General features: G+C 43.1%; 1 protein-coding gene across 2 annotated transcripts in view; it reads left to right on the forward strand.

Annotated features, from left to right (window-relative positions):
- GPLD1 (glycosylphosphatidylinositol specific phospholipase D1) overlaps positions 1-12,758 on the forward strand; it is an 833,365-nt gene that overhangs the window by 424,788 nt on the left and 395,819 nt on the right. For both annotated transcript variants that reach the window (XM_069218887.1, XM_069218885.1), the window contains exon 7: positions 4-58. In XM_069218887.1, coding sequence (XP_069074988.1) covers positions 4-58 — 55 coding nt within the window. The remainder of the gene's footprint in view (positions 1-3; positions 59-12,758) is intronic.

Below are 12,758 nucleotides of genomic sequence, written 5' to 3' on the forward strand. Positions count from 1 at the left end.
CAGGTGCAGATGTCCTAAGTCAGTATGAACTTGACTTAAATTACCTTCAAGGCCATTGGTAAGAATATGGTATAACTCTTTGTGCAAGAGAAAGTAGACTCCTCTGAGTACAGATAGATAACAGATAGCAAGAAGGTGTGACATAGTATTAGTGACTACTGACTACTTTTTGTGAGTTGTTGAATCTGTGAAGAATAAAGAAGACTTCTGAAGGAAATATGACTATTTTGAACCTGTAAATTAGATTTAGGGATGCAAAAACGTTTATGAGTAGGGCACTAAGAGAACAAGGGGTACTATTAGGGAAAGAGGACTAGAGTCTGTGTAGCTCTTATATATTTTTGTGCTTTTTTACTTTTGGGGTTCATCGTCTGTGTATTGTGTGTCCTGTATAATAAATCCACGTGTGCATTCTATTTCGCAAGGGGTGAACTTTGAAATCTGGAAAGTCCCTCCTATTGAATCAACAACAGCATTTTAGAAAAGTCTCGACTTTCAAGGGATTCAGTAAAAAATGCTGACAATCATAGATTTCCAGGAGAGCTTTGATGCAAACTTTTACAAACGTAGATTTTCAGTAGGTGGAAAATGGTATGCAAATATATGACGTGAATTTCAACACTTACTTTGTTTACTCAATGTGGTAAGTATTCCATGTTTGCCACTGGGTCCCCAGTAAACATGAGGTGTTTCCTCCCCAATCCCACCTTTCAAACGCCCTCTTGCCATTGACTGGACTAAAGTTAGCTATGTTTCTAGGGCAGTAAATTACATTGATGAGCTACATGAACACCCATAGGTATATTAGTATGTGGGTTTTACCCTGACCTTCCAGGAACAAAGAGCAACAAAGACACCTGTAACATTTAGGCCGCCATTGTGAGTCTCAGAACACCATGCATTATTTATTGCACCTGATATAATCTGATGCCCTGGTCCTTGGGATTTATCAAGTGTAATAAACTCTGCCTATTACAAGTTGTGCTCTAAAAATGAGGATTAAATTGTGGATTTTAGCTCCTCCTGCACCAACTCTGCATGCCCCAGTATTAACCGGGCTTCTGTCCTTGGTATATTTCATCATGCTGGACCTGCCAATATACACCTGGGGAAAATTGCGGGTGCGAAGTTCACTAGGCTGACATACTTCCTACTCATTACATTTCCGATGCAAAATCAGCCCTTAAATGTAGAAATGATAGCATATTGTTTGTTTTTTGTATTTATAAAAGCAATTTGTACATGAGCAGTTCAGGTTGCTCTGATTTAGTGAATCGTGATTTAGCATTTCTCGCCACAAACTGTACTTTCAGCCACCTAAATTGAACGTACATGCGCAAAACGCCACAGGATTGTGTCACAAATGGAGGTGATTGTCACGACGGCCAACCATTGTGCATGCATTCCACAGAGCTGGATGAGGAACGGAAGATTTTTCCAACATGCCTACATTGTGTAGTCATTGGAACTGCTTCCTATGAGCTTCTAGCCACCAGAAGGCAGTGGCAGGCAACCTTAGACATCCATGAAATTTTTGCCTATATCATCTGACAGACTTTCATGCCACCTCATCTATGTTGCCTACACTTTTGGGAAAAATTATGGAAAGAGACTGTGCTTTTGAAATACAAATCACCTAACAAGTCACTTGCTGCACTGCGTGACAGGGAAAGGGCAGGAGTGCGCCATACTTAACACTGTACGGTTCATTCCTGGCTTTTACCTGTCCTGGTGCACAATGTGCTGCCTAGCACCAATGTAGGCACCTTGCAACATGGTGAAAGGTTCTTTTTATGTGTGCTGCAGAATACAGCACACACAGTAGGAGGAAAGACAGCGATTTCCGCTGCATTGCATTACTCTGGAATTATCAAGCCACTCTGGGCCATGCAAGGTGGCCTTGTGTGGCTTCATAAATCAAACGTAAGGGTTGCCTCACTTTTGCACCCCATTGCGTGGGGAAAAAATGATGCAACCCTTTCATAAATATGCCCTGACACCCAGATTTATGGGGTTTGTGGTGCAGGGAAATGTAGAACAGCAAGTATGACATATCTATCTATATTTTGGAATAGTTACATACGAAATATTGCTACTGCTTACAGAGATTGGAGGAACCATATTTATGGGCTTTGTGGCACCACAGAGAAAGGGCAGGAATGCACCATATTTATTCACAACGGTGCATTCCGGTCCTTTCCCAATGCGCTGGTGCATTTTTGGCTGCCTTTTGCTATAGCTGGCACCCTTGCATCATGGAACACCGAGACGGGGCAGGTGATGCCGCAAACTTCGGACAGGTCCCAACTCAGTAGGACCTCTGTTACTTGGTGCTTTACCTGATGCGGCCCATCCACTAGTATGAGGAGGGTCCCTGCATTGTACTAATATTCCTTACTATAGGTTATATTTACACATAGGATTAGGTAGTTTAGGTCCTGAAGAATCGCTTTAGATCCATAGGACATCAATAGCGAGAAACATGTTGACCTTCTGGTGAATCGTACAGGGGATCCTGTGCGTACAATTCCTAACCTCAAATTGAGTGAGGAAGTGAATAATTTTTTGGGGAGCGTAGACCTTGTTCTTTTCTCTCCCCGCTCTTTGGTTTTAATCATGACAGTGGTTGGATTATTTAATAAAATTTGCCTAACCTCTAGATATTTTTAAATAGAATTTTTCCAATCCTATACCCTATTCTTTCTAAACCGGGCATATATCTCAAAAGATCTCTGGCAAAGAGCCCCCCTTGAGGGGCCCGTCAGGCATTGCAGCGCCGGCCTGACGTGGAGCAAAGAATGAAGCATGTCACCTTTGGTGAGTGAGGGCTCTTGTTCCAAAATAATTAATTTTCCAGGGACCTGGCTTTCTTTCTTCTTTCTTCTCTCTTTTTTACGATCTTTTCCTTAGATCAGGACCCAATGTAGTTTTCCTGATTATACTTACGTTGTGGAACTGTGTATACCTTGTTTTTGTACATGTATTGGGAGCTCTATACACAGGACCAGGATTTTTCTATCCAAATCTCCCTTTTTCCAAACCCCTCTTTTAGTTGGTTTTTGATGCCTGTGTTGCATGCAGGATTGTGTTTGTCAAGAAGGGACACCTCCTGCATAAAAACAATCCTGAGAGGCATTTTCCTCTTTCTAAGTGTGCTGCAGAATACATCACACTTAGAAAGAGGAAAAAACACTCATCTGGGGCGGTGTAGGATTTTGGTGCTTTCCCAAATGTATGAAGGTTGATAAATCTGGGAATGCATCAAAAACCATGAGAGTTGGGTGGGAACACTCATGCAACGCCCATGGAACACCTCCGTAGCACAGAATGCGGCAATATATCGATTTGCGCGGCATTGCCTTACTCAATCCTTTTGAAGCCATTTAAAGCCACCCAAAATGGCTTTGTGTGGCTTCAAAAATATGACCTAGTGGTTTGCGCCATGCATGTACCATGTTGTGTGGTGCAAACATGTAAAACCCCCTCTTAAATATGCCACCTAATATTTTAAACTCCTATGGCCATATTTGTGACCCTGTTTGCATCGCTCTTTCACCACACAACCTGGTGCAAGAGTGCTGCAAACCTTTCGTAAGATTTATGAAACCATGCAAGGTCACCTTGCGTAGCCCTGCATGGCTTCATAAATCTAGAGTAATGTAATGCAGTTCAAGATGCTGCTTTACAGTACTATGCACCAGGGATGTGTTTCCATGGGTGTTGCGTGGGTGTTTCCACCCAACATCCATGGATTTTGAACCTGGAAATGCACCAAAAAGATACACCTCCCCAGGAGAGCTGTGACTAGGAGAAATATGTTAATTTCTCCCCTCAAGACTGTTTTTGTGCGGGAAGGTACCCCTTCTTGCACAAAAACATTCCTGCATGCAATGCAGTCACCTTTACACCATGGTGCAAAGGGGCCTGCAATGGGGCTAGGCTGCCTAGAAGGCACCAGTGCAGGGATAAGGACAGGAATGTGCAGTATTCTTTTAAATACTGGCCATTCCAGCCCTTTCCCAATGACGCAGCGCAGAAGGTGGCTTGCTGTATTGCAATGCACCACTTTATATTTATGGCCTGGTTTGTTGCTCTTGCACCACACACCATGATGAAAGAGCAACACAAAACTTAAGTGAGATTTATGAAGCCACACAAGACCACCTTGCATGGTCCTGCAAAGCTTCATAAATCTCAAGTAATGTAATACAGCTCAAATCGTTGCATATCAGTTATTCTGATTCAAGGAAGAGGGAGCCAAATGGATACTAGTGAGCAGCTATTCAGAAGAGGAAGTTGAGTTCTTTCCTGAAGGTCTAATATGAGTATACATTCTCAGGTGTAAGGGAAGTCATTGCAGAGAGAGGGAGTGGAAAAAAAGCTGTTTCCTTGTTGTCCCCTTTTTAGGGCTGGCTCGACAGCGCAGCTGCAGAAAGACTATGGGGGTTATTACAACTTTGGCGGAGGTGTTAATCCGTCCCAAATGTGACGGATATACCACCAGCCGTATTACGAGTTCCATAGGATATAATGGACTCGTAATACGGCTGGCGGTATATCCGTCACCTTACCGTCACTTTTGGGACGGATTAACACCTCCTCCAAAGTTGTAATAACTCCCTATGTCATCAACAGAAAAAGAGCATTAAGAAGCACTATTAAGCGAGGGTCAGAGGCTCTGCTTGCATGCTGATCTTTCTCCCTAGTTGATTTAATTGGGCACAAGTTGTGTGCTTCTGTAGAAGAAAAGTTACTGTATCGCAGATTATGGTCACCACATCAGGCCTGAGTTAGCTATGGTGACAAGCCAGTAATCAAGGCTGTAGACCTCAACGGTTCATTGGGAAAAATTAGGTTGGATGCAATATATTAGATCCGTTTTCTGAAAATAGTTATGACAGAGGCAGTAGGCCCAAATTGTTTATTGTGAAAAGCAAATATGCCTTTAGGGGTAGATTGTTATAAGACTTAAAGCAAGTTGACAAGTATTATCAAACATAGATTCCCACAGATTACAGTATTAGGCAATGGCTTTTTCTAACAAACCTTGTGTTTTTTTAATTAACACTTGTTGTTAGGCCTGGCTGGAGAGTACAGCTATCTAACACCACCATTGGAGTGGCATTGTTTTTTGGTGCTGCCTCAGGTTCACGATTTCTCATAAATCTGGGGTAGCGTCAAAATGCAATGGGTGTTACGGGGGAACACCCACAGCAAAACCCATTGAACGCCCCTTTCACGCTAATTGATACTGGTAAAGTGGCAGAATTTACGAGGTGGCGTTAAGCCACAAAAAGTGGCTTAATGACGCCTTGTAAATATGGAGCAGGGCATTGCGCTACCAGATATGTACTAATAAACAACTATACATTGGATAATAACTTTTTCGACTTCATTATTTACAAAGAGTGCAGAATATTCTGGCAATGCTCATACTCATCTCCATTTGAACTTGCTTCTCGGGAGCTCTACAGTCATGAAATTATCTGGTTGTAACTTTTAAGTAATGTACATGGCACATCAAGAAATAATAGAACTGGTAATTTTTCCCTCCAGCAAAGCCTTTGCATCAATAGTCCAGCATGACATTTATGTTCTAGGCAATCCCTCACTTCAAAAAAGTGTGATGACAGAATCTTGGGCTAGATGTAAGAACACTAAGAAAAGTGTTTTCCAAATGGTGATTTTTATCGAATTGCTATTAGATAATCACTATTCTTAATATATGAAACTTTAACTTTTAAATTAGTGAATCTCAGTGGGTCGCAAATTGTCCTACCTCATGAATATTAATGTGGAAGGTTGCTGTTTGTGACCTAAAATGTATGATAGCCAGCACAGGGATGGTGGCTTTCTGAGGTCAGCAGATCACCATGTCCTTGTTTGCTTTTATATAAAGCAATCTTTTTTTTAAGAAACAAAATTAAGCCTTTAAAATCAATTTTTTAAGAGTAAGCATTGCTCCATTGTTTTTTTAACATTCTCAGAATTGAAGTTGTCCACTTGGGGCCACTGCCCATTTGTCATTGGGTACCACTTCATTTCAGTAGTCAGTAAAAAATTAATGTTTGTGACTGTAATTGCTACATAGCAGGCTGCTTCTCTTGCATCGCCCTGCATTGCGCGGGGTGCATGTACTTCTTACCTAGGGGCAATAGTGCTGCCGGCAGGCTGCCGCAAAGGCCTAAGGGCATTCCTTTAAAGGCAGCTGGCCTGCTTGTATGGCCTATGATGGCTCTCTCCATGGGGGCCACGATGGTGGGCACCATAGCCTTTCTTTTCCTTCCCAGATTTTTTTGGAAGGAGCTCTATGTATTGTCTTCCCTCAAGCACAATGACAACCGTTCTATGAAGTCTTTAGGCCTCTTCCCAATCCTGGGTGGCAGCAGTAGTTTTTGATGCACTCACTGTCTTGAGGTGGAGCATTCCTTGTTCCCGCTGGTGTGTTTTCTAGCTCATTTTGATTCCTGCTGGTGTGTTCCTTGCTCCTGTTGGTTCCAAAACTCATGTTGGTTCCTTGCTCCTAACCTTGTCCTTTCCCTGCTGTTGGTGTTTTGCCTTCAAGCCTGTGTCTCTAGTAGTACCCCTGTGTCCAGTAATTGTCCACTGGGTTCCTTGTCTCAGCCCTTATCATCTGGAGCCATACCATCTTGCCCAGAGGTTTTTTTTCTTTGGGGTTTTTCCTCTTTGGGCTCCTTTTAGAAGTCACTATCTGTGTAGGGTACTAAACGTGTCAGCAGCATCGTGGCTATTGGAAAGGGTCACACCTATCGCTGGCAGGCAAAGACGGTTAAGAATTCTGGGCTCTGAGGTTGTCACACCATCTAAGGTCTTTGATCAGAGGTTCCCCACCTGTGAGGTTTCACAGTAATTTGGTCACAAAACATTAGTACATACTACTGTGAATTGGTATTTGAAAAGGACGTCCTAAACATGCTCCTTCATAATACTGATTTGCAAACCTAAACTGCCATTCCGTAGAATCACAGTTTGGTGCTTGTACCTACCAAAAAGCATTTTTGAGGTTGCAAATTAGCTCGATTCGGTAAATAAGCCCGTTTGCAGCCTCAAAAATGCTTTGTACATCCGGGCCCTCTTTCTCTGTACAGACAGCCATCAAACAGTGGATCTCAATTTCTTTAAAGTTAAGAATCATAATCAATCAATTGGAGTTTGCTGAGAGAAGATTGTTGTTAACTTTCCCTCCCAGAAATATAAGGGAATGCTTTATGTAGCCAAAGTTTGAAGCTTTCTGGGTTTTCTGGGTATGCAAATATAGTGAGTTCAATGTAAGTCAAGCCATGCTAGATTTGCTTGGGTCTTTAAGTTTCAGGAATACCAAGTGCTTGTAGGATTCCCCAGTTTCCAGCTGATCCAGAACACAAATAATGCAACCATTCACCATGACATTGGAGAGGAAATTGGGATGTACCCCATCTCCAGCATTCCAGGCCACATATCAAAACTACACTAAAATAATCCAACTTTCCTCTTACATGTTAGGCGATGGAGATGCTCTAGGCCCCATGCAGGGCAGAAAGTCTGGGGCATAGGGGTGCGGTAGTTTTCAGAAAAAAAAAAATATCACTGGTGTTGAGTGGACTATTTGCTTTTCATTGTGGGGAGGGGAGGAGAGAGCGTAAAGACTGCTGGGCCTGATATTCGGTGGGGGCACCCCCAATCTGCTTCTCCAGGATGTAGGAAGTTCACTAGACACCAGGTGAAATTAGCCAAAAAAAAGAGGTGGGAGTTGCCCAGCCATATATTCTGCCATGCCCCTGCTCCACAATAGGACCAACAGTCTTTCTACTCCCCTAGAGGGGTAGGTTAGGGGGTTTACCCCAATCTGCCTCTTGAGGTGGCATCTCCAGGCATCAGCCTGTTCCTCCATCCAAATAACTGGCCAAGCTTAAAGCCCATTAGATACTTGGGATGATATATATTTTTTTAATGGATGGCTAACCTAGACTTTAGGCCATGCCCCATCCTTTAATGTGCCCAGCGGTCTTTCTACCCAACAGGGGACAGGATTGAGGAGTTTACCCCAATGTGTTCTCCAATGTGGGAAAGACAGAAACCCAAATAGACATAAAGAAAAATTAGTCCTATTCCCACTTTGAGACTTCAATGAACGGTTGGACAAGCTTCACCTACACCATCAAAATGCCAACTTTCTAGGACTGAATCAATTACTTTTAGGCACATTTCTGTGGGCTCACTTATAAAGCTGGAAATACAGTTGTGGTAATATTCGCCTCTTCTCATATCATCTTAGTGACTCAAAATGATTCTATCTGCTAAATAGCTAAATGCGTGATCATGATCTTTTGCTCCATTCCACTGGCAATGAAATTTAGGACCACCACAAACAACCTAATAAGAATGAGACCATGGACGAAGCGGGATTTATCCTCCTCTACTATCTTAATCATCTGTCTCACAATAATAGTTCAAGTGCTGTACTTGTGTCTGAGAACTGACCTTAGCAACCTTATTCTATTGAAATCCAACAAAGCTGGCTCAGTGATTAATGGCAGACTGCTAGCCCTGGTGGACCCCAGTTATTTCATGAAAGTGTGGTTTAAGGTATTAAAGGCTGCTTTCAAATGTTGGAATTTTAGGCGAAAGAAAGCAGGTCTTGGACGGCTCAATAGATACACCCTTATCTATTACCATGTCTCCCTCCCAGAAATTTTTCAAGATAGATGCATAGCAAAGTGGAGTCAGCAGGGGCTTTGAAAATTGGAGATTTTTTTAAAGGGTACTGGGGTGAGAACATTTGAGGATCTTCTGGAGAGGTACGGGCTTGACCAAAACGGGTTTTTCAAGCACCGTACCTGAAATGAGAGACTTCTTACTTAGAAAAACAAGTGGGGGGGGGTAGATTTGGAAAGATTCCCCTTCTGGAATTATTGACAGGGAGAGCCTGACCCTCAATAAGCCTTCTGTATTTAATTTTAATGTCTGAACAGCCAGATGGATAACTCAGTTAGGTATCAGGGATACCCACTTTTATGAATCTCTTGAGCTAAGCTAAGCTAAACTATACTTGTATCATCAGGATTGCAGATGCAATACTATAAGACATGTTTTGATTTATTTTATACCCCATCTAGAATAGTTAAGTGGGGGAGAACAGAGGAGACACACTGCCCGAGATGCCACGAGTTTGCAGCAGATCTAACTCATATGTTTGCTATTTGTATAAGACTAGACCCTCCGAAGGCACAAGATTTTTAAAGGAAGTATTGAAACTTGATACTGAACTCACTCTAAGCACCATTCTCTTAAGTGTTACAGAGACGACAGGAACAGCAGGTATATGTCCTTTATGTTTCTATCAATGGCCGTATACCACTTATGTCTAGCTACTGCATGGCTGAACCTGCAACCCCCGTCCTTTCAACAATGGTATGGACACCTTCTTTCCATATACCATCTGGAGAAGGCCCTATACTTACGCAAAGGCAGAAAAGCCAGGCACAAGGGGCAAGAGATATGGGGCTTGTTTGAAGATTGGGTTAAGTCTCAGCAGTTGGCAACTATTGAAACAACACCTGGTGGTGAATAAATAGAGCTCACTTGATAAATAATGGTTATAGTATCTCGTTCTGGTGTAGGGTTAATGAAATAGTTTAGCAATGCCTTAAATTAATTATAGGATGTATTTGTATTATCAAATTGTCACTTAATCTTTTTATACTTTCTCTCATTGTATCTTGTAGGGACCTGTTTCTCAAGAATTTAATAAAAAAAAAAAAATGAAATCCATCAAAGCCACAAATTTGGCTGGCTAAATACTGAAGTAAAATCCCTAAAATCACATAGAAAAATCAGAAGACTCTGGAAGAAATGCTACAAAAAACAAGTTTTTCCTCTTTTTTGAAACTTGTTTTTATTAGTATTTTTAGAAACTAGTAGGTTGCACAATATTACACAGTTGGTCAGAAAACCATTAATGAGTGGAGCACATCTAGTCATTAGTTGCACACATCAAATTCTCCTCCTTTCTTTTGATTCCCTCAGTACACACTGTTTGCCCCCCATGCCAACCACATTTTATTCCTTTTATGCTGCAGCCGCTGCCTCATAGATTGTTTTTGTATAGTTAGCTTACACCACTCCATGGTTCTGTTCCATTCTTCCAGTGTTGGATATTCCTGCCCATCCCATTTCCAGGCAATGCTCCATTTCGTCACCGCTCAGCCCTTTGTGATCCAAGTCGCACTCCTATACCCTTAGCCTGGAGCTCTTAATCTAAGAGTCTGTGTTCTAACCCTTCCTACTCTGGAGTTCACAGAAATTCTAAAGATTTGGACGAGGTAGGCTCACTCACGTAAGGTAACATGCTTCATCATCGGCCACCTCCTCCCACTTGGTAAGATGATAATACCAAGGCGGACTCAACCTCAAGTGGGGCTATCTTGAAGGAGTTCTTAGATATTGTCTAACTAGACAAGGAACTCATCATCATAAACTTTATTTCAGCATACAGTGCAATAAAAGTCACATCGCATCACAATAAATAATAACTTAAAATTCATAAAATTAAACTTGGCTAAAAATAAATAAAACATGATAATGCACAAAATGCAGTACAATAAAAGAGGAGTGTGGCAAAACACAGTTCCGGGATACAGTAATGGTGCAGAAATGAACATGTGAGACTGTTGGGACCTAGGGTTAGGCAGTCTTAGACAATTTCCTTCTGATGCGCCACATTCCTCCGAGAAATTTGCCAACTGCAATGGCAATGGGCAGACTGGAGTCTGATTTAAAATTCTCATGGCTGCAGCATGCTCGGGTCCCAAGCCATTTGCAGGTTAGTGTGAGCCATTTCCTTCGTAAGGGAGCATAGAATGGTCATGCAAAGAGGACATGGGCAGTTGACTCCTGGTTCAAATTGCAGCAGGGGCATAACTTGTTACTAGGGGCCTTATTCTACCTCTCCTGGTAAAGGTTTTGAGAGAGAGGGAACCAAATCTGAATTGGATATAGAGCTTCCTATAGGTTGGATCAAGAATGTTGTCCAGGTAAGGTTCTAGCAACCAGGTAGACTTGAAGTCCAGAAACTAGAAAGTTAGTTGCCCTAATGACAGTGAGCGAGATATAGACTGGATTACCCACTCCTTCTTTGGTGGGTGGTGGCCCTGTGTATAAAGAGTTCCATGAGTCTCCCATCCCAATGGCAACCAATGCTGTGTTAACTGAATGGATCCACGGGATCTTATTGGAGGTGTCCAAGAACAAACTTCCCTAAACGCAGTGGCAGAGGAGGAAAGTTTGGGAGTTGCCATGATTCTCTTCCAAAACAACACTGGTCTGAGACCGACTATGGCAGCTAGTGGTTTGCAGGCCAGATCCAAGTGCAAAGGAAGAAGAGGGGTGCTCGGAGGCAGGGAGGTGAGCTTTCTCATAAACATATTCTTAGTACGGGTAAGCTCCTTTGCATCCTCAAAGCCCCAGAGTTCGGCCCCGTAACGTGCTGAATTAACAGACTTCATATTATAAATCTGAAGAGCAGCAGCTATTGGTCGTGTAGTTGATGCATGGTGCTCCCTTAGAAGGACACCCACTAGCTGGCTACATTTTAATGATGCAGAGGTGATATGGGCTCTCCAAGACATTGAGTCAGATAGTTGAATTCCCAGGTATTTGAAGGTGTTAACTTGTTCTAATTTAGACCCCCCTAGGGAAAGGTCCCCCCATATGACCTGTGAGGGTTAATGACCATGAACTTGGTTTCAGAGGTTTTTATTTCTAAGCCTCTCTTGGAGCAGAAATCATCAAATCGATTCAGCAAGGATTGGAGGCACATCAGGGTTTTGGATACTATCAGGGTATCATCACCGAATAAAAGTGTTGCGATCTTTTCGTTGCCTAAGGCTGGTGCGTCAGAGGGCTGCAAGGTGAGGTGTTGGATTACCTGATTCAAACAGAGGGAGAAGAGAGTTGGAGCTAGTACAGAGCCCTGACGAACGCCCCTGACTACTTGGATCGGATCGGTGAGATCACCCTGTTTCCCCCTCCGTATTTTTGCATAGTTGCCTCATGTAGTCAAATTGTTGTGGTCAGGAGCCCTGGGGGCATACTCATCTCATTGAGGACATCCCAAAGTTTACCTCTAGGGATCAGATCATATGCAGATTTAGGCCCATATTTATACTTTTTGATGGACAACTGCGCCAACGCAGTTGTGCGTCAAAAATTTTACCGCCGGCTAACGCCATTCCAACGCACCATGCGGGCGCCTTATTTATGGAATGACGTTAGCCAGCGCTGCGGACTGGTGTGCGTCAAAAAAAATGACTCACACCAGGCAGCGCTGGTGTAAAGAAATGGCTCCCTGTTGCAGTTACCCCCCACTTTTTGCCTGATACTGATGCTGACTTGACTGAGAAGTGTGCTGGGACCCTGCTAACCAGGCCCCAGCACCAGTGTTCTTTCACCTAAAATGTACCGTTGTCTCCACAATTGGCACAACCCTGGCACCCAGGTAAGTCCCTTGTACTGGTACCCCTGGTACCAAGGGCCCTGATGCCAGGGAAGGTCTCTAAGGGCTGCAGCATGTCTTATGCCACCCTAGGGACCCCTCACTCAGCACAGACACACTGCTTGCCAGCTTGTGTGTGCTGGTGGGGAGAAAACGACTAAGTCGACATGGCACTCCCCTCAGGGTGCCATGCCAACCTCACACTGCCTGTGGCATAGGTAAGTCACCCCTCTAGCAGGCCTTACAGCCCTAAGGCAGGGTGCAC

Source organism: Pleurodeles waltl, chromosome 2_2 (assembly GCF_031143425.1).
Source record: "Pleurodeles waltl isolate 20211129_DDA chromosome 2_2, aPleWal1.hap1.20221129, whole genome shotgun sequence".
Taxonomy (NCBI): Eukaryota; Metazoa; Chordata; class Amphibia; order Caudata; family Salamandridae; genus Pleurodeles; species Pleurodeles waltl.